Raw genomic sequence first — 20360 nt, 5'->3', positions numbered from 1 at the left:
AAAAATGGTTGAAGTGCGTCGTTAAACTATTAATCAATTGTTTTTAAGTAAGGAATTGAATAGTTATTCTAAGGTAAGTCTATTTGACAGGAAGGACTATTTAAGGACACAATTTTATTGCTGAATCTGGAAGTGCAGTTCCCAGATACAATTTGACATAAAATTGTGAACACAGCTAATTTGTTTAAGCTGGATTTACTTCAAATTAAAGATATAATGTTAAAGTTATAATGCTGAAAAGGCTCGGGCTCAAATATTTACCTTGAGAATATAGACTTGTTTCAAAATTAAAACAAACTAAATCATTTCAGAGATATATCTACATAAATATATAAGTTATAGTATATATAGATTATGTAGATTTCCATATAGACCTAGCATGCCAAATGTTTAAATCAATGAAATCTCGAAAAGCGATTGCCTGTAGAGAAAATGTTATTTGAAAACAAATTCACAGTTCAAAAACAATAAATTAAGGCAAATGTCCAAGGTAAACTGAGTTCTTGACATTTCAAAGGAAAGGACTCATGTAATTTCAGGGAGGCGACACGTGTAGGCTGCTTTTTCTAATTTGTGTTATTGTCTTAAGAGTGCTCGCACTCGAATGTGCTTCAACAAAAAGTTATGCCTTATTCATATGCCCGCCTCTTTCAGCCCCTAAGACAGGCCTCTTAATTGGGCAAACTTTCGGCATTAGCTATTAATGATATAACTGATGTATAAGTGTAGTTATTAATGCTTTTGGCCAAGTGCTTTGACTAGTTGCCAATTAAACAAGTGCTGAAAACTGATTGCGCACATTTATAGACTCAAGTTCAAAAAGAAGCCACGGACGAGTGACCATTTCAGCTTAAAATTCAGTTGCCGTCAGTGTGTTTGTTTATTTATTTGTTTGACTACTTTGTGGTTTTGTATTGGTGTGTGTGAGAGAGTGTGGCCCTGTCCCTTTGCGACCACAAAGGTGGCCGCCCTTCGCCGCACTCCTGCTGCCGCTCCTGCCACTCCTGCCACTGGCACTGGCTGTCCAAATTCCCACGTTCTTATTTCGAAACTGACACGACGCATACTCAGAGGCGCAAATCTCATTTCCCCTGTGGCGGCATGCAGCAGCCGGCAAAAGGAGAGAAAAAAAGTAAAACCAAGCACAAAAAGTAAAGCATCCTCGCGTATAAACCATATATACATATATTTTTGTTGTTGTTTCATACCCTGTTGCCATAAAAATGCTCGAAAAGGGCATCATAAAGTTAAAGACCCCATAAAGCATATATGCTCTTGATTCTGTGTTAACGGCCCAAAAGTTTCTGTAATTTCCATTTGTTCAAGAGCATTAAAGGCCTGACTCTTGGGAACCACAACTTGGTATGTGGGCTCTTGTATACCGTATGGCACACATATATATTTATTAGATTATTAATCAACCCGTCTGGAATGTGCAAAACGTTCTAAATTGAATAAATTATTATGTTTTTATAAAAACCATGAGCTAGTTATACTAGTTAAACTAACAATCTTATCCGATGCCTCTCTTTGCAGCGTACAGGGTATATGGTAGCTGAGTAAAAGTTGACACCCGCCTGGGTTCTGCTTCAGAATAGTTTAAATATATTCTGAAAGTTTCAGACGAATCAGATAGCAAAAGCAAAGCTTGTTCAAGAAACAATACGTTCTGGCTTGGAGTACAGGGTATATTTCAGTTGAGCAGCAGTCAAGTCAACTCGAGTTGGTACTTTTTAATTATCCCAAGGTTTTCCGCATAACTCAAACAAGTCGAAAGCAAAGTTACAAAGTAAATTAATTATCCTTAAAAGAAGTCTAGGGTATCTATACCCAAGCATTAGTTAAAATAAGCCAGGGATAAATTTGGGATATTTGTCAAGTAATAGGATATCTTTCAGTTGTACACTCTGCCCTAAAAGCATACTTATTTGAGTTGTTTTTTTGCTCTTTCTGTTTTATTTTTTGGTGATAACCCAATTTAATGGTCGCTGCTGCTGCTGCTGCTTACGTCACATTTTCGCACCTCGCACACACAAGCTGTTTTCTGTGTCACACACACACACACACACACTCACATGCACACTGACAGCAACAACAACAACTGCTAGAAAGCAGAACAAAACACTAACTGAGGGAAATACGCCAGGGACGCGGCAGAAAAAAAAAAGAAAAAATATGAAGGAAAAATATGAAAACGGTAACGAAATTACATACATCAAAGGTGTTTTTTTTATGAATATGCGAGTGGACAACTTCCGCACGTTGTTGTTGTTTTGGTTGTTGTTGCTGCTGTTGCTGACCAATGGGCCATGTAATTTTTTGGCAAGCAGCCTCATAACAGAGCAACGACCCTTTTTGGATCTGACCCCGTATAAAAGGGAGTATTTGGGTACGGGGTGGTTTTTTGGCTCTGGGACAGACTGGTTTATGAAAAATGCGCACATTTTGTACGGCGATTGCTTTTCCGTGAGGCCCTTCTCCCAACACCCCCCCCCCCCTTCCCCTTGCCACACACGACACAAGCCCCACTCCACGACTCACATGTGCGGCAACAACACATTTTATGATGAATATGCGGGCCGCCGCTGGTCAAATAAACTCGGCCAAAATATGCGGGCAGCAGGTTGCGTAGTTTAAAGCGCACACACACACACACACAGACACGCAGATTGACATCATTAGTCGGGGGTCAGTTGGTGTATGGTAGGCGCGTCGTTGGCACTAAATCATGTCCATACATAAAATGTATGAAAAGAATGCAGCACACGCTTACACGCTTACACACACACACACACACACACACAGACACACGTCTAAATGAATGGTACACGTGGGAAAAAGTTTGCAGCCCCAAAAAGTAAGAAAAAAAAACTTTTGATTTATGCAAATAGATGGGCACACTTTAAGCCAACTCTTTTATGTGGTGTGTATCGTATAAGGCATAAATATCACAGCTTTAACTTGGCTCAAAGCAAGCTGCATTCTTGGCACAACAATTGGCTATATATAAGCCGATAACTGCTTAACTGATGAGTCGTATGGCAGCTGCGTCTTCTCTTCTCTGATGCGAATTATTTTGCATTCTTTCTCGTAATCGCACACGTCCAAGTCTCCTTCTCGGTTCGCATTGTTTGCATTGGGTTATTGATGGCACTTCAATCAGCAGAAATAATAAATAAATGAGCCTAACGTCATGGCTCAATGGCAGATTCTGAACTTCTACTGCCTTTAGCTTTCGCCCCACACACAAACACACACACGCTCAGATACACACATGACATCTTCCTTTGAGTCGGGACATTCACCATTTTGTATACTGTACAATTTCCTTTTGTATTGCATAAAATAACTTGGGCCCATCGACTATGCAAGAGTGTGTAAGTATCTTAAGTGTGCTATTGAGTACGAGTGTTCAGCTAGCAGAGTATTCTCGAAGGGAAATCATTGTAAAAGCCAGCATTTCGGCAATATTTCTGACCAGAAGTAATGAAAGTTATTCCAAAAATTAAGTATACGCATCGAAAATAAATTTTTAGTTGAGAAAATACATTTCTTTTACGAGTGCACCTCTCTCATATAAAAAAATATACATCAGCATCGAATAACTATATATTTTAGCTTTAAATTAAACGACTTAATAAAAAGCACAGCAGTCGTTAAGTTTTTTTGTAGCTTCCAATTTATGATAGAGTTAATTATTGTTACATATTTTATATTTATTAAAATTAGTGAGATAGTGCTAAAGCTATTATTCGCTTTTGCAAAAATATTTTCAAATAAAAAAAAAAAAGGTTCGTCTCAGGTTATCATTCAGTTCATGGTTAATAAAAAATTGTAATTCCGAAATCAGAAAGCAACGCCAATTGCAGCCTCGATGAAAATTGAGTCTTTGAAAAATGGATGTAAAACAAATAAATCAACATTTCTTGCTTATAATGTCAGTATTTGTGAAAAACATAACCACAAGCTGTTTTGTGGCTTTTAATGTTCTTAAGAATACATTTAATTATACTATAATATTTTCTTTTCTATACCAATATTGCTGAAAGCAATATTGTTCAATAAACTTTGGGTTGTTGGACTAAAGATACTCCATTAACCTCCACACGTCAGCACAAAGGAAGAAAACTCATATATTTATATTTTAAAAGTGCTCGTTAACTCGAGCTTTAGAAATTTGTTGTAAGTGTATTTAAAGTTCATCGCATCTTTCGAAATGTTGCCCCTCTTGTGCATTCTGGCATCGCCATCATTTGTATGTGCATGTTGTGCGTGACGTATACGCAACGTGTGCCATATTTTTACATGTCCGCCAGGCAACAGCAGCAGCAGCAGTAGCAGCAGAAGCAGCAACAGCAACGACAGCAACGACAGCATCAGCTTGGCCGCTGCAGCTGACAGGAAGTCAGAGTGCCGATGACGATGGCCCAGTCGTAGACCCAGAGCTGGGGGATCACAAGGATATCAGTGGGTTTATTTAGCGCGCCACGCAGCAGGCGCCACACAGCTGCCATGTCGTCACGCTCATGGTGGCACCGGACTCCTCGCCAGTCCCTTTCCACTTCGCTTGCCTCACAAAGAGCATGAATAAACAGTTGTTTTTTGTTGCCAGGGCATAAACATTTGCCTTGCCGATTGTTGTTCCTGTTGTTGTCACAGATGCGGGCTTACAAGTTTCTTATTGCATTGCATACACGCATACACGCACACACACACACACACACACATACGCACATACATGTTTTATATGTATCGCGCAAATTAACATTTTGCAGAGACACGCACACATACACACGCTTAACCTGAAATTGCATTAACATCACGCATACGCCCCTTTGGCCAGCCGTCTCTCTACTGCAGCTACTGTCATTAAGCAATCTGCTTCAGCCATCGCTGCCACTGCCGCTGATGCTGCTGCGGTTGCTGCCACCTGTGAAATGCATTAATCAACTTCTCTGGCAATTTACTCGATGCAAAAGTATGCAAAAAATTGCAATTGATATTCTGCACATATACACACACACATATAATTATATAATAATACATATTGATGCGTACATAAACTTAAATAAATACATTGTTTATTGATGCAATTTTCACATATTTATGCACTTCAGCTCAGCTTTAGCCGGGGCTTTAACACTTTGCATATCATTTTAATGATAAGCACACGCACACTCACTCACTCGCACACGCAACTGTCACACACACGCACATATACACACAACAGCTGCCAAAAATCGCAAAAATATTTATTTATTTCTGGCATTTTTATTTTACTTTTTATTGTGCTGCCAAAAGACAAAAAAATATGAATTTTTTAGACATGTGTATCGACTTCATATGCACCCCTACCCGCGTCCTCTGCCTCTGCCCCACCCCCTGGCATAGCCCTTGTGACACCCAACCCCTGCTGTTATTTGCTTTTGAAAAAGTTTATGACACTTTGCCGTTTGGCATTTTCATGCAAATATGAATTACAAAGCGCATTTCAACTGACAGGCAGACAGCAAAAGGAGGCGCCGTAGGGGGCGTGGTTTTTTCTGTGAGCTGGCCACATAGGGTTCCGTATAACACTGACGAGGGCAGGTCAAGTTCTTTGGCTGCCAATCACAGATGTATCAGTGCGTTGCCATCTAAATTCATATATCTATCTATATGCACGCACATATATATACATAGGTATATCTATGTGTGCGTATGTGTGTGTGTGTGTTGGCCACATTAGGTGGCGCCTTTAATGCGCTGCGTCGCATTGCACATAAAACATTTTTATTGCTCATTTAGATATTTATGCGCTGTTTTATTATAATGAAAATTGTGCGTATGCGAGCGGTTTTTATTGTGATTGCAGTGGACCCCAAGATCAACAGCTGTGTGCGGGAGGGAGAGAGAGAGAGAGGGAGAGTAGAGTAAGAGAGCGAGTTCTTATCGTTATCCTTGTCCGTCATTTGTTTGCTGCTTATCTGCATCTGAAGCGTGACCAACTTTTAAGCGCACGTGTTTTGATTGCTTTCGCTGCCAAAGTTCAATTTTACGCAGCTTTACGCTTTTGCTTTTGCTTTTGCATTTTATGGCCCACCTAAATACACACCAAAGGCACACACACACACACACACACACACACACACACACACGCGCACTCGCACATCCATTCGTAATGTCGAATGTGTAGCGCATTAAGTGCCCGCAAAAGTAGGCAATGCTTTTTTCATTTCCATTTTTATGACGCCATTTTGCGGCTGTTTAATTATGATCGATATCAAGATCGTTTATATATATATTTGTGTGTGTATTTATAATCAAACGTATATATAAATGTTTATGTAACCAAAATCGTTGGCTATCATGTGGAAAATGCAATTGGGCTAATGCAACAATTTCTGAAATGCATTTCCAAAAACTCATTTTGTATGCACAGCGAATTGCCAGCTTTTCATCAGCAGCTGTTTAGCTGCGAGTGTGTGTGTATGTGTGTGTATGTTTGTTGGTTTTCAGATTTGTTTGCGTGCATTTCAATTATGAGCTTTGGTTTTGTGTTTAGCTGAAATGCATTTAGTGTACTAATTATTAAACAAATATCAAAATAGCCGGCACAATCTGCAACTGCATCGAAGTAAAAAAAAACAACCAGAGCAGCCACGGCAACAACAAGCCGAACCGCAACAATAATAATTACAAACCAATTAAAAACATATTTATATATATTGTCTTTGCCATTAAAATACACACACACTCCGCCCACACTCACGTACACACTCACACATATTAAATGGTATACAAATGTGTATGCACATGCCTTGCGATAATGCATATAAATCTATAGACATAAATAAATTTATTTTATATACGCAGCAACACATGTTTATTTGTTGTATCTCAGCTTTTGCCCATGTGGCTTATAAATTCGCTGGCAAACATTTTGCGGCTTCAGCAACGTCTGCCATTGATTGACGGCAAATTGGCAATAACACACACATGCACACACACTCAGCACACACACAGCACACACACACACACACGCAGCACACACAACAAGCTCACGCAAAGCACACACAAGTAATTTTGCGTTAAATTACATTTTTACACGCTGCCGCATTCACATAATTTGCATGAAATTTATCAGAGGTATATCAAACTAGTTCATTTGCAGCGAGAGCTGAAGACGCTCTGCGAACCACTTATCCTTGAGGTAGTTCATAATGTGAATCAATTCCGTAAGGGAATAATATATAATAAAAAATAAAGTTAATTGGTTTTCACTAAATAAAATTATGTAGTTCCACTCAATATTCTTTTTATGGTATTGGCTTCTAGTTCTAGCTCTTTGTATTCAATAGTAAATTAATTAGTTTGCAGTAAAGATAGAACTTTTAACTACTTTGTTTTAATATTTACACCATATTGTATGATATTTTTGTGCAAAGGTATGTTACAGCTAGAAGGAGCCATATCCGATCCCCTAAAATGCATATACTCAGGATCAGGACATCGTCCATCTAATCACATCTTTCTTCTGTCCGTCCGACCGTCTGTATAAACACGTAGATCTTGAAAACTACATAAACTAGGAATTTTTAATATATATATATTATCGTGTACCATTTCTTGTCGAAGTCTTGCGCCATTTCCACATGTAAAATTGTCGGCTTAAGATTATAAGAGCTAGATAAACCATTACCATATGTGTATGTGTGTGTGTATGTATGTATAGAATTGAGCTGGAATGTTTGTAAAGGTAGCTCAGCGTGAAGCTCTGAATATCTGCTAATCGTGCACTTCCGCCTGAAGCACACTTACTTATGCCTTACGTTCATTTGCAACGTACGCAAATTGAGCTAGTTACCAAGAAGTACTATTTTGTGGTACCTACACTTGAGCTGGTTCTTAATTTACCCTCAACTAAGGCTGTGCTTCATTATTTAATAATTTATCCACTAGAAAAGAGAAACAGTTTCAACTATTTCTCAAGCACTTTTCATTTTAAAGAAATCACTAAATTGAGCAGAGTTTAATTTGTGCAAACATTTTCATAGGCAACTGTAAGAAATGTGCTAATTGAGCTTTGTGTACCTCAATTCATTTTCAATATGAGTCAACCGAATGTCATGCTGTAGCTCTTTGTAGTTTGTGCATCGGCAGCTCCCATCAGAAACCATCACAGCATCTGTATCTGTATTTGCATCAGCAGCGTTTGCATCTGCATCTGCATCTTAATCGAACTGAATGCTTTGGCATTTAATTGCGTTGCTTTGCAAGTGTCTCTTTGGCAGTGCTGCAGCATTTTGCACCTGTTACATGTTGCACTTAGCTTGGCAACAGCATATTTGCTAACGTCATCAACTGTCTGTCCTGCTGTGGATGTGTGCGAGTGTATATGTATGCGTTCCTTTTGTGACGCAAGCCGCAGCGCGCCTATTAAATGCCAATGACAGCTACACACATTGAGCTCTAAAAGATAATGGGCTGAAATGGAGGGGCAGGAACGACTGGGCAATGGCAACAGCAACTATGGGTTATGCAAATTTCTCGCATGTCGACGCGTGACGATTGTCTTCCTCTCTCTCTCTCGCTCTCCCTCTCCCACACACTCTCCATCTCTGTCTATTGCAAGCTATCCCCGTGCCGCCTGTCTGCTGGTCGATTAGACAGATTCAGTTCAGTTGGCCCAGCTAGTTGACATGGCCTGCTCGCTGCTAATGCGGCCACTGGGCAGTCATCTCCCCCTCCCTCTGTTGCCCCCAATTCTCCCCATTGCCCCTCGCTGTCTTGTGCCTGTGCCTGTGCCTGTGTGTATAGTTTTGTTGATTTTGCCCTTTGGCTGACACAGAACGCTGTTGACTTTGCATATTAAAACAAAACGAATGCAGAGAAACAACAACAACAACAAAAGCAGCAAACTGACTGAGCGACCTTTGCTCAAGTGTAACAGGCTTTACTGTACTTGTATGGCTACTTTTTAATTTCTAATTTCAACACCCCGCCCTCCTCTCACTCGGTTCCTCGGCTCTGGCCCAGTTCTCTTTAGCTTAACTTTCATTAATTATATACGGTTTGTTTGGCAAATTAAAAACTGTTGACTTTGCAAAAATGTGGCACAACAGCCAGTAAAATGTGGCAACGTGACAATGTGGCAAATTGTGACAAAAACGTGGCCGTGCTTCGTCTTCGCATTTATTTGCGCACTCACACATTATTTGACGCTTACAATTAGCGGCACAGCAAACAAGTCAACAGTGAAAGTTCACACAGTGAAAGCTCACTAAGGCAGATTTCCTCTTAAAATATTTATTGAAGAAATCAAACGAGTAGATCTTAGTTCAAAAAATAATTTACTGGATCTACATGTCCATTGTCCCTTGTCAAATTTGTGCATGTTTCTGTTTAACTTCATGCTCAATAAGATGTATGTTTAATAACATAGTTGTAAGAAAAATATTAAAAAAGCTTCCACTAAAACGAAGAAAACATTTACTCTAGAAAATTTCCACAAATTTTGGCGGGCCAAAGGAGAGGCATGCCGAACGCTGTCCGTTAAAAAGCTTTCACTGTGTATACATTAAAAACGAACAAATGTTTACAAAACAAATTAAAATTTTGCTCGTCATTCGCTAGTTTTGTCAACTACATATACTAGTGTTTGCAACATCATTTATTTAAGCCGGGTAACGCCGAGTAATTTACTCTAATATTATATAAATGACATTGATGTAAGCATAGTCAGGCATGAGCTGTTAGGTGTTGAGGGCTTGCTGTCACTCTTGAAGCGTTCATCGTTGCTTCTGTAAGCAGCTTAGTGGAAAAGTGCCAAAAATGTGAAAATGTGGCAGGCTGTCAAAGTGTGTGTGTGTGTGTGTGTTTGTGTGTGTGTGTGGCATGCAATAAGAATGAGTAGCAAAGAAAAAGAAACAGCATCAATAGAATGTCAAAGCTGTTGCTGTTGGCACAGCGAAAATGCTATTGATTGACACGCAATGCGAGCACGTTGCCCAAATGTGGGCTGCAAATGGAAAATCCTGTTGGACACTGCCCCACCAGCCACCAGCCACTAGCCACCAGCCATCAGCCACTGCCACCAGCTACTGGCACTAACATGCTAATTGGAGCACGTAGCGGACATAGAGGACAGCTGGTTCGGGCTGAGGCCGGCGCAAGGTACGTAAAACGAAGAAATGCACTTAATTGGAGCAAGCGAAGTGCGTTAGTTCCTCCTGCTATTCGTGGTTGCCATATGATTAATTAGTGCCCGTGTCGACAGCGGGAGGGAGACCGACACACAGCAAGGGGGAGGAGTGTGAGAGAAAGCAAGCTATGCACGAACTCGGAATGCATTTGCTCTCTCCAATCATATACTACTAAAAACTCAATCGAATTCTTAAAAACACATCAGATTATGCACATAACAACTTGAATACTGAAAGTTTCACTTCAAATATCTTTAAAAACATTTAATTATATAGGCTGTGCTTAAATATCTCAATTGGTTCTTTTCTTCACAATTAATCTTCTGCTTTATTAGCTTTTAGTTTTTTTAATAATAATAATAATAATAATAATAATAATAATTGCAAATGGAAAATTATAAAAATTATAAATTTCTATTTGTCTATTATGAAGCTTGATGCAAAAACTTAACGCCAGTTTCCAAAGCAACTATAGTATAATTTCGTTTTGCTTCAAGGAAAATTGTACGCAATGGTGGGTAGAAATTTATTAATAGGATGCCAACGATTTGGCGGAATCCACGCAAACAAGAGGAAAATGCGTGGTAAGCTAATATTTGGTTAACCTTGGGCAAGTCAGCTAATTCCAGGCTGTCTATTTTGTATTCATAAATTAACTAGAATTGCTTTTGTCTACGGCTTAAAGTTTCCTGGCAACTCGGGGAACTTTTCAACTGGCATTTCTCGACAGCTTTGCCATTGCCAGTTGCAAATTAACATTTTTGTTGTCACTCTCTGTCTGTCTAAGCCGCTTACGTGATATGCATAAGTTAGTACCAACTCAACCCGCCCCTGACTTTGTACGCCTCCTAATTAGCGCTGGAAATGCTTAAGTTCTTAAGCTGCAGTTAAAAGGCATAAAACTCATGCGCGCCGTTTGGCGATATGTTAAATTCATAATTTCAATTTTAAATTGTTATTATAGCCTGTCGCGGGCTGTCAGTTTCTCTTACTTGGTCTAGAAAACCCTTCAGCTCCCTCTACACGCCCCCCTGCTCTATCACATGCCTGATTATTATTGACAGTTGCCGCCGTCAGAGATTGTTGTTGTTGTTGTTGTTGTTGTTGTTGTTGTTGTTGTTGTTGTTTTTATTGTTGTTGCTATTATGGCTCTCATTTTAGTCTCATAAATATGCAAATTAATCATTTGCGGAAATTTGCATACTTAATAAGTTGCTTTAATTAAATGTTCACGCACGCATGCCTCACAATCTTTCCCCCAGGAATCCCCGCGAATCCTTTTCGCCCAAATGCCATTTTAAAGTGCCAACTTGTTAATTGCGCGAACCAGCCCAAATAAAAATAAATAAACAAACGAAAATAAAAAAACAAATATAAAAATACATAAATACACAAATAGCAATTCAAAAATTCTATAGATTCCAATTGCAGTGGGAAATATCTTTAGGAAACTTGTATCTAGCCGAATTGGCAAGCTGTTCGCCTCATATTTAGGAGCTCAGTCACGTACCAAGTCGCCGCAGCGCGCCAAACAACAAAAACAATATGCAAGAACAAGTGAAGAGTGTGAAGAGCTCCCGACTTAAAGATACCCTGTACACTGAATGAATACACAATGAATTTTGTATTCGATCATTGTGCTCATAGATAGCTTTCAAATATGTACATTAACCCAAAATCTCTTCGAAATCTTTGTTCTCAGAATCGGAGATAATATATATAACATATAACATACACTAATATATACACTTCATCTGCGTGTTGCATACATGTCCACATTTACGTTATACCCTTTTTTATGGATCTCCCATGGGTACAGGGTAAAAAGAGTTTTTATCTGCGTGACGCTGGCAATTTTTATTATGTTCGTGTTTTTTTTGTGTACTACATTTTTGAAAATGAGCAGCACCCGAACAAAAAATAAGAATCTATATGGTATATATCTTATATATATATATATATATATATATATATATGCAAACGGCGAGGCGCAGCCGACATAAATTAACATTTTTATGCGCCGCTGCAATGGACGAAAAGGACGCCAAGGACCAAAATCAGGAGCAGGAGCAGGAGCAGAATCACAGTCAAAGCATAAGCTTGAAAATGGGCGCCTCTCTAAGGCCCCGCATTATTTACGATGGGGCTGACACTGCCAAAAGTGGGCGCAGTTGATGAGTAGGGTGGGTGTTGGTGTGTGTGTGTGTGTGTGGGTGTTGGTGTGTGTGTGCGTGTGTTTGTTGCGTAGCCATTCACATTTCTTCATTACATTTCATTTTATTTCAGTTCACAACATTGCCAGCCACGTTTATTTATTTGCCATTCGGCAGCGCCTTTGCCCTTTGCCTGGCTGGCAAATAATTTTAATTGGTTTTGCCCCACACCCTCCATACCCCCGCCACTCGATTGGGGAAGTGATGGTGAAGTGATTTCATCTGCAATACGAGTACATCTTCATGTATGTGTGTGTGTGTGTGTGTGTGTGTGTGCACACATATATATTTATTTGTACATCTCTTGTTCTGTTTGTACATCTTATTATAAAAGTTGTAGTTCTTCTTCCAGAGTTGTGCGTGCGTGAGAGTGTGTGCGTTCGTGCGTGCGTATGTGTATGTGTGTGTGTGTGTGTGCGCGTGTGTTTGGCAGCCGCAATTGCAAAATCAATTTGGTTTATAATTTGCATAAATGCTTGTATGCGTGTATGCGTGTATGCGTGTGCATGTTTGCATATTGCATGGCTTTTGACTAGTTCATTTATTCACAAATAATATACTTGAGACTAAAAACATACACATTGTAAGCTTCTAAGTTCAAAGTTCAAATAGATAGTTGGATTACAATGCATTGAAATGCAGCATAGCAATAAATATATATTTTTCCATCTGAGAGAATCTTAAATTGTGTGCAAAATTCTGATAGATTAATTATAATACGTTTGCTGACAATATCTTTTATAAATTTCCACATGAAGAAGACATCGTCGAACTTATAAAGTATATACATATATATGTATATATGGGAGAAACCTAGAAGTCGAGCGACTAAGAACATTGATCGCATTTGACCGAAAGATCTCATTGCTGGGTTAATCTCAGCTGATAATGAGCTTAGCTTATTATTCATCACTAACTTGGCAGTGTTGAAAAGGGGGGAAAGAGTCACCTTTTGAGCCGAGTTGACTGAAGACGGATGTGTGTGAATGTGCTCTGACATTGAATGATGAAATTAAGTAGGATACATACATAAAACTTAAAAGATTATTACATTGCGCATAGTTTTGAAAGTTAATTTAATTGCCAGCTGAAATCATTGTTGTGATAATAAATCATATAATAATATTAACTCAAATTGTGAAAGTTAACTTCTTTTGAACAAAACTATCAAAAAGAAAGTTTTTAATTCAAAATATAACTATTTAGAGCTCACATTCATAATAAAGCAGTATCAACAGCCGGGTTGATATGTCCTTTCGATTGTTTGTCTCTTAGACAGGCAGTACATATGTCGGTGCTGGTCGGATCGGAACACTATCTTTAATAGCTAGCAAAATAATACAGCTACTCATGTCAGTTATTGAGTTTTTTATGGCAACACCATTGTGTGGCAACATATGAAAAGAACTTGTCATGTATTCAGGTATTTAATCCTTGGCATTCCGAAAATTGCCCTTTTCTCATACCGAAAACAAATATTTTTGTTAAACTGAAATCAACTCTGAAAGCAAAGTGTCCCAATTTCCGAATACATGCACACAGTTAACGGCCATCATAAATTTACAGTTACATAAATGCAAACATAGACAGAGAGAGAAAAATCGCTTACTTGCATTCACCTCAATTTATATACGTTGCCAATTCCTTTTGCAGTTTGCGCTTGGCCAACTGATCCTTTGTGGTTAACGTTTTGCTTTCTTTTGTTATTCGTTACGTTTTGATTCGCTATTGTGCTCTACCTATGCGCGACGCTTCTGCCTCGTTTCGCAAATCCGTTTCACTTTCAGCTTGTTGTTGTTTTAACACGCCATTGTTTAGTATGCGGCGTCCATTATTTAGAAGTCAGCGTCACACATACAACAACAGGACACACACACACACGCACACACGACAAAGATGTTGTTCTTGTTGTTGTTGTTGTTGTTGTTGCTGCTGCTGCTTGGCACATTTCGCAGAAAGAGAGCGCGAGAATTCATTAGGCATGCGGGAATTTTAATTTCACTTGCTCACACACGCGCACATATGTGGCGACATATTTCTCAAACATTTTCGCTGCGTGCGGCGACGGCGACGGCGAATCGGCGACGTCAGTTTTTTATGCTGCGACGGCTGCTGCGGCCGACTTCTGCTGCTGCTCCTGCTGCTGGCGTTGTTTTAGCTTTGTTATTGCTTAGGCGCTCTGCAATTTGCATGACGGCGGCGACGCTGCTTTCTGCTGCTGCTGACCTTGCTGCCAAGTGGTAAAAACTATGCCGCACCCACACAAAGGCGCGAGCCAACGACCGCAGGAGAAATACAACAACAACACGCGCGACGTTGACAGCTGACAAAAATGTTCGGTGCCAAAGGCTCTCACAGACTCCAAACGTAAACCGCGATAAGTTGCGGCGGCCGGTTCGGCATCACCCATAGAAAAAACAGAATTAAGTAAACCTCGAAAATTTCCATGATGTACGGGGGGATGCGGAAGCGAGGGTGTTGCGGGTTGCCTTACACGTTTAATGTTCAAGTCAAGTGCGAAGCTTATGCGCCTCGAAATGTGCGCGTGAGTGCGTCTGTCCGTATATGCGTATGCGTACGTGTGTGTGTGAGTGTGTCTCGTCTATGTATTAGTATGTTTTTTGGATGCTGTCGCGTTCCTTGGAATGTTTGCTACGTTTTCTTTTGTTCTACGCGCGCGCGGTTGCTGCCAGCCTGATGACAAATTTTTGGCACACGTTTTTGTTGTTGCTGTTGTTGTTGTTGCTAGACAAACACAAAACTTCCAGTTGTTTTTTATTCTTTTTAACTGCCGCTGCTGATTACTTGTTTTTCCTTTTTAGCGTGCACTTTGTAACGTTTTTATTGCTATTTTCTTCTGTTTTTTTGGAGATTGGATGTGTTTCGCTTGCGTATTGCTATTGCTATTGCTATTGCTATTGTGCTTTGTCTTGGATCGCTTTGTTGTCTGGCTTTGTGCTCATATTTCTTTTTTTAATAATTGGCAACGCTGATGCTGCTTCCTTGTCAGCGCATTGTTTGCATAATTTGCGAGAGGCAAGCGCTTGAAATTGCCGTTAATCCTTTCACTTTTCCGTTTCGCTCTTACTTTTTGTTTTCTGCCTGCACTTGGCTAACGAGCTGTTATTGCTGACATGCGGACATGTGGACATGCGAACATGATGCTATTAGCACGTGGCAATCATCGTCAGCATTTGGGATCGATTTGACAGGGGCGCCCGCTGTCCCGCTGCCCCTTTGGATGCTCGAATTTTCTCCGCCTAATTGCGTCGCTTTGCGCCGCTTTTGGCAAACAGCTGCTCGCCGCCCGCTAAAAAAGTATGCTTTGCTTCAATTTAGTTTTGCCGAAACTTGCCTGCACCAATACAAATGCAAATTCGCCAAATTGACATTAAAATTCTGCCACGAATTGAATTCGTTTTCAAAAGTGCGCTTTTTATGCGGCACTTTTATTTTGCATTGATGCGCTTTACAGTTCACGTTTTTTCATTTGAACTCGTGCAAAGCTCGCAAGCACATATTAAACGATTTAAATTACTTCTTCTTTTCCACTACTGCGTTCACCCAGTCCACATGCTCACATCTTTTGAATTCACTTTATTGTATTTTTTTTATATTTTCATCAACGCGTTGCGTTAACAACACCGCACAAACTCCGACTATGAACTGGCAGAGTGCTTCAGGATGGCTCTACAATTTAGTACTGAGATTCTGTGGCGCGCACACAGCCTCCTCTTTGGCTGGAGCTCTCACTTTTGTAGAGTTTCGCAGGATGCTGGCGCTCTCGGGTGCGCTTTCCAGCCCAAGTCCCCCTTTGCCGAGCTCCAAACCGAACGCACAACTAACATAGCAAATCTCTACACTCTTAACATACTTCTTCTTAACGTACACTGTTAAGCCGGTGGAGCATTCTATTGTAGTGAGCAACATGCTGTTAAGCGCAGCGCTATTTGGAGTGACCAGCTGACACATTTAGTATCGAAATGCGTCGCAATGTTGCATGCACAATTATCGATAGTATCGTTGGCTCTTTTTACTCTACTCTGGGCACACAGACGTGCAGCGAACGTGAGCCGAACGGCAACCATCTTTGTGAAAAATACCTACGAGTCTGGAGAGCAGTCGGTGTAGGAATTAAATAATTTCTGCGGCTTATAAAAAGTTAAAAATATAAAAAAAATAACGATGATTTCTGCTCGTTTGGCGTCGTCGGTCGCTCGCAACTTGCCCAAGGCGGCCGCACAGGTATAAAAAAGCAGTTAACGAGTAAAAAAGTTGCAAAACGAAAATATTTAAACCACACATAACCCAACCCAATTGGCCGTAAATTGCAACTAAAATACGCAATTGAAACCTTAGGGACAACTCCAACTGGATAATACTTTTAGCTACCTGGCGTTTCATATACCAATTGCATTAATTTCATGTTGGCTAAAGTTTTAGTTTTGTGTTACGCAATGCGAACCGCTGCTGCCGCACACACAAAAGTTACATAACAAGTAAAATGTACTTTGTGCAAATATATTGCAAATGTTTAATTCTTAAGACCAAATCAAAGTGAGTTTTTGCCTACAATTTGTGTTTTATAAAAGGTTACATAATTTGGCAACGGGTCTCAGCTTCGGCTGCTGCTGTTCGTTGGCAGCGCTCTCTTTGAGGTTATGTGTGCGCGTTTCGGGTCAATGCTGCAGAAGGAAATTGCAAAAAAAAAACGTATACAAAGAAAGTAAGGCAAAATGCTGCCAAAATTTAATAACAATTTACAAGTGTAAAGTAATTATTGTAGATTACTGAACTAGGCCGGCCGCCTGCGTGTGGCTGCTTGCTGTGTGCTAGAGCGAGATAGCAACTGTTCTGCTCATGTGGTTATTCAATTCTTATTCCCCCCTTTCGCACTTGCTCCTTATATAAGATAAGTTAATGATGGCCACAATTTGAATTCGTCCACAGGTTGCCTGCAAAGCTGCATATCCAGCTACCAGTCTTGCTGCCCGTAAGCTCCATGTGGCCAGCACACAGCGCAGCGCGGAGATCTCCAGCGTTTTGGAGGAAAGAATCCTGGGCGTTGCACCCAAGGCTGATCTGGAGGAAACTGGTCGTGTGCTGAGCATTGGTGATGGTATCGCTCGTGTCTATGGTCTGAACAACATCCAGGCCGATGAGATGGTGGAATTCTCCTCGGGCCTTAAGGGCATGGCCCTCAACTTGGAGGCCGACAATGTGGGTGTCGTCGTCTTCGGTAACGACAAGCTCATCAAGCAGGGTGATATTGTGAAGCGTACCGGCGCCATTGTCGACGTACCAGTCGGTAATGAGCTGCTCGGTCGCGTTGTCGATGCTCTGGGCAATGCCATTGATGGCAAGGGCGCCATCAACACCAAGGATCGTTTCCGTGTCGGCATCAAGGCCCCCGGCATCATTCCCCGTGTGTCTGTGCGCGAGCCTATGCAGACTGGCATCAAGGCCGTCGACTCGCTGGTGCCCATCGGTCGTGGTCAGCGTGAGCTGATCATCGGCGACAGACAGACTGGGTGAGTAATATGCTGGCAATAATAAGGATAAGAACTTATCATAACATTTTGGCATGCAGAAAAACCGCTCTGGCCATTGATACCATCATCAACCAGAAGCGTTTCAACGATGGCCAGGATGAGTCGAAGAAGCTGTACTGTATCTACGTTGCCATTGGCCAGAAGCGTTCCACTGTCGCCCAGATTCTGAAGCGTTTGACCGACTCCGGTGCCATGGGTTACACCATTATTGTTTCTGCCACCGCCTCCGATGCCGCTCCTCTGCAGTACTTGGCTCCATACTCTGGCTGCGCCATGGGCGAGTTCTTCCGCGACAAGGGCAAGCACGCCCTGATCATCTATGATGATTTGTCCAAACAGGCTGTGGCCTACCGTCAGATGTCTCTGCTGCTGCGTCGTCCCCCTGGTCGTGAGGCCTACCCCGGTGATGTGTTCTATCTGCATTCGCGTCTGCTGGAGCGTGCCGCCAAGATGTCCCCCGCTATGGGTGGCGGTTCATTGACCGCTCTGCCCGTGATTGAGACCCAGGCCGGTGATGTGTCCGCGTACATTCCAACCAACGTCATTTCGATCACTGACGGTCAGATCTTCTTGGAAACCGAGTTGTTCTACAAGGGTATCCGTCCCGCCATTAACGTGGGTCTCTCTGTGTCCCGTGTCGGTTCCGCTGCCCAGACCAAGGCCATGAAGCAGGTTGCCGGTTCCATGAAGCTGGAGTTGGCCCAGTACCGTGAGGTCGCTGCTTTCGCCCAGTTCGGTTCGGATTTGGATGCATCCACCCAGCAGCTGCTGAACCGTGGTGTGCGCCTAACTGAGCTCCTCAAGCAGGGCCAGTATGTGCCCATGGCCATTGAAGATCAGGTACAGATTTGATTGATTTAGATATGGTCCAGGCATATGGCTAATTATATTGATTTCTCCACTCAGGTTGCTGTCATCTACTGCGGTGTGCGCGGTCATTTGGACAAGTTGGATCCCTCAAAGATCACCAAGTTCGAGAAGGAATTCTTGCAGCACATCAAGACATCCGAGCAGGGTCTTCTCGATGGCATTGCCAAGGATGGCCAGATCTCTGAGGCCGCCGATGCTAAGCTGAAGGACATTGTCCAGAAGTTCATGTCCACCTTCCAGGGTTAAACAGCAACATCAGCAGCAACCACCGCGTGCAGTTATATCGTAGATATGAGGCAAACCAAACATCTTGCAAGCAAATAAATGAAATAATGTCTGAGCCGAAAGTCACGTTAATAATTGAATAAAGCTGCCAACTGCGCGTAGATGATAATAACAACAACATCATCAAAAGAAAAACCAACATACACCATAAGAAAATATAAACAAAAAAAATTATAAAACTAAAGAAAAACCTTTGCGCATTCATGTTTTCCTTTGCTGCACGATTCACGTCCCGTCCCTGCCACACACACACACACACACTGGGAGAGAGAGAGAGCGGGACGGACGTAAAGAGCGCAGCGGAAGTTACCCCACTTCGAATTTCAGCATTAGCCCCACTCAAATGATAAACTCTGTTGTTCTAGCTTAAAAACATAATCAATATTTGAAATATTGTAATCGAGAATAGTCGAAATACCGTTCGTGGATGATTGTGAAACGATGAAAATAAAAACGATACTAAATTATACACTTAAAATAAGCTGGCATTATGGATTTGATAAATAGATAAATAGACAGAAATCATAATATATTCGTATTTACTAGAACTCGAACTAACAACCATATTGATGATCACCTCTTAACTGAACTATCGACAGTTGGTCCCATTTAAGAACAAGTTTCTATCCCGAAACTAAATGTACACATTAAGGTATTCCTGAATAGAATGTACACTCGTAGATTCTATGTCATCTACGGCTATTATCACTTCGAAAAATACTCCCATTAAGATGGATTTACTCGTCTAAGACTTATAACATTAACTTAACTGAAATATAGCTATTATTGGAAGACCCCAATGTTTCATTAATCTGTTTTTACGACTGTCATATAGTCTATAATGTGGATGATATAGTACGTATGTATAGCTATCGTAGACTGTTCTATACAAACTAAAACATATAGAAACTCCAACTTATGGATATCTGATCTAAACTATTTCCCTAAGTTGAAAAAAATAGTTAAAGCATACATATTTGAATATGCATATCATATATAAATGTAAACAGTTGCGTCAAAAATTACTCGGATCAGGAAGCAGGTCTCATATATTCACATTAAGTTGGATATCTGATCAAGCATTATAGAACTATAACCATTTTCTACATTATCCCAAGAGACCATTCAGGTTGACCTATGTAAACATTGGCCAATAATTGTCGCTGGCAATTACGAATTAAAATCCTGTCACAAGCAGACAGCGAGTCAGACAGACAGACGGGAAGGAGGACGAGGTCCTTTCAACTAATCTGTGC

At 40.9% G+C, this 20360-nt stretch overlaps 2 protein-coding genes across 4 annotated transcripts in view; one reads left to right on the top strand and one right to left on the bottom strand.

Moving 5' to 3' along the window:
- The window catches only part of LOC135431613 (cyclic nucleotide-gated cation channel beta-3), an 81790-nt gene extending 65903 nt beyond the window's left edge, over positions 1–15887 (bottom strand). The window contains exon 1 of one of the 3 annotated variants that reach the window (XM_064686828.1): positions 14007–15887. The gene's annotated coding sequence lies outside the window, so the exon portion shown is untranslated. The remainder of the gene's footprint in view (positions 1–14006) is intronic. The other 2 variants (XM_064686829.1, XM_064686831.1) reach the window with 2 other exon arrangements.
- A 577-nt stretch (positions 15888–16464) lies between these two features.
- blw (ATP synthase subunit alpha blw, mitochondrial) lies at positions 16465–19585 on the top strand. The gene is made up of 4 exons (XM_064686607.1): positions 16465–16642; positions 17348–17928; positions 17988–18789; positions 18856–19585. Exons 1-4 carry the CDS (start codon positions 16583–16585, stop codon positions 19063–19065), a joined length of 1653 nt encoding a protein of 550 aa, XP_064542677.1. The 5' UTR covers positions 16465–16582; the 3' UTR covers positions 19066–19585.
- Positions 19586–20360: the final 775 nt, after the last annotated feature.

This window comes from Drosophila montana, unplaced genomic scaffold (assembly GCF_035044405.1).
Source record: "Drosophila montana isolate Dmon_TW-CO22-7 unplaced genomic scaffold, ASM3504440v1 contig_3200_1, whole genome shotgun sequence".
Classification (NCBI taxonomy): domain Eukaryota; kingdom Metazoa; phylum Arthropoda; class Insecta; order Diptera; family Drosophilidae; genus Drosophila; species Drosophila montana.
This window is presented reverse-complemented; position numbering and strand designations above follow the sequence as displayed.

Coding starts and splice junctions, on each gene's coding strand:
- blw (XM_064686607.1), top strand. CDS start 16,583: ATGATTTCTGCTCGTTTGGCGTCGTCGGTCGCTCGCAACTTGCCCAAG. Junction 17,929..17,987: donor ATCGGCGACAGACAGACTGG/GTGAGTAATATG, acceptor TTTGGCATGCAG/AAAAACCGCTCTGGCCATTG. Junction 18,790..18,855: donor CCATGGCCATTGAAGATCAG/GTACAGATTTGA, acceptor TTCTCCACTCAG/GTTGCTGTCATCTACTGCGG.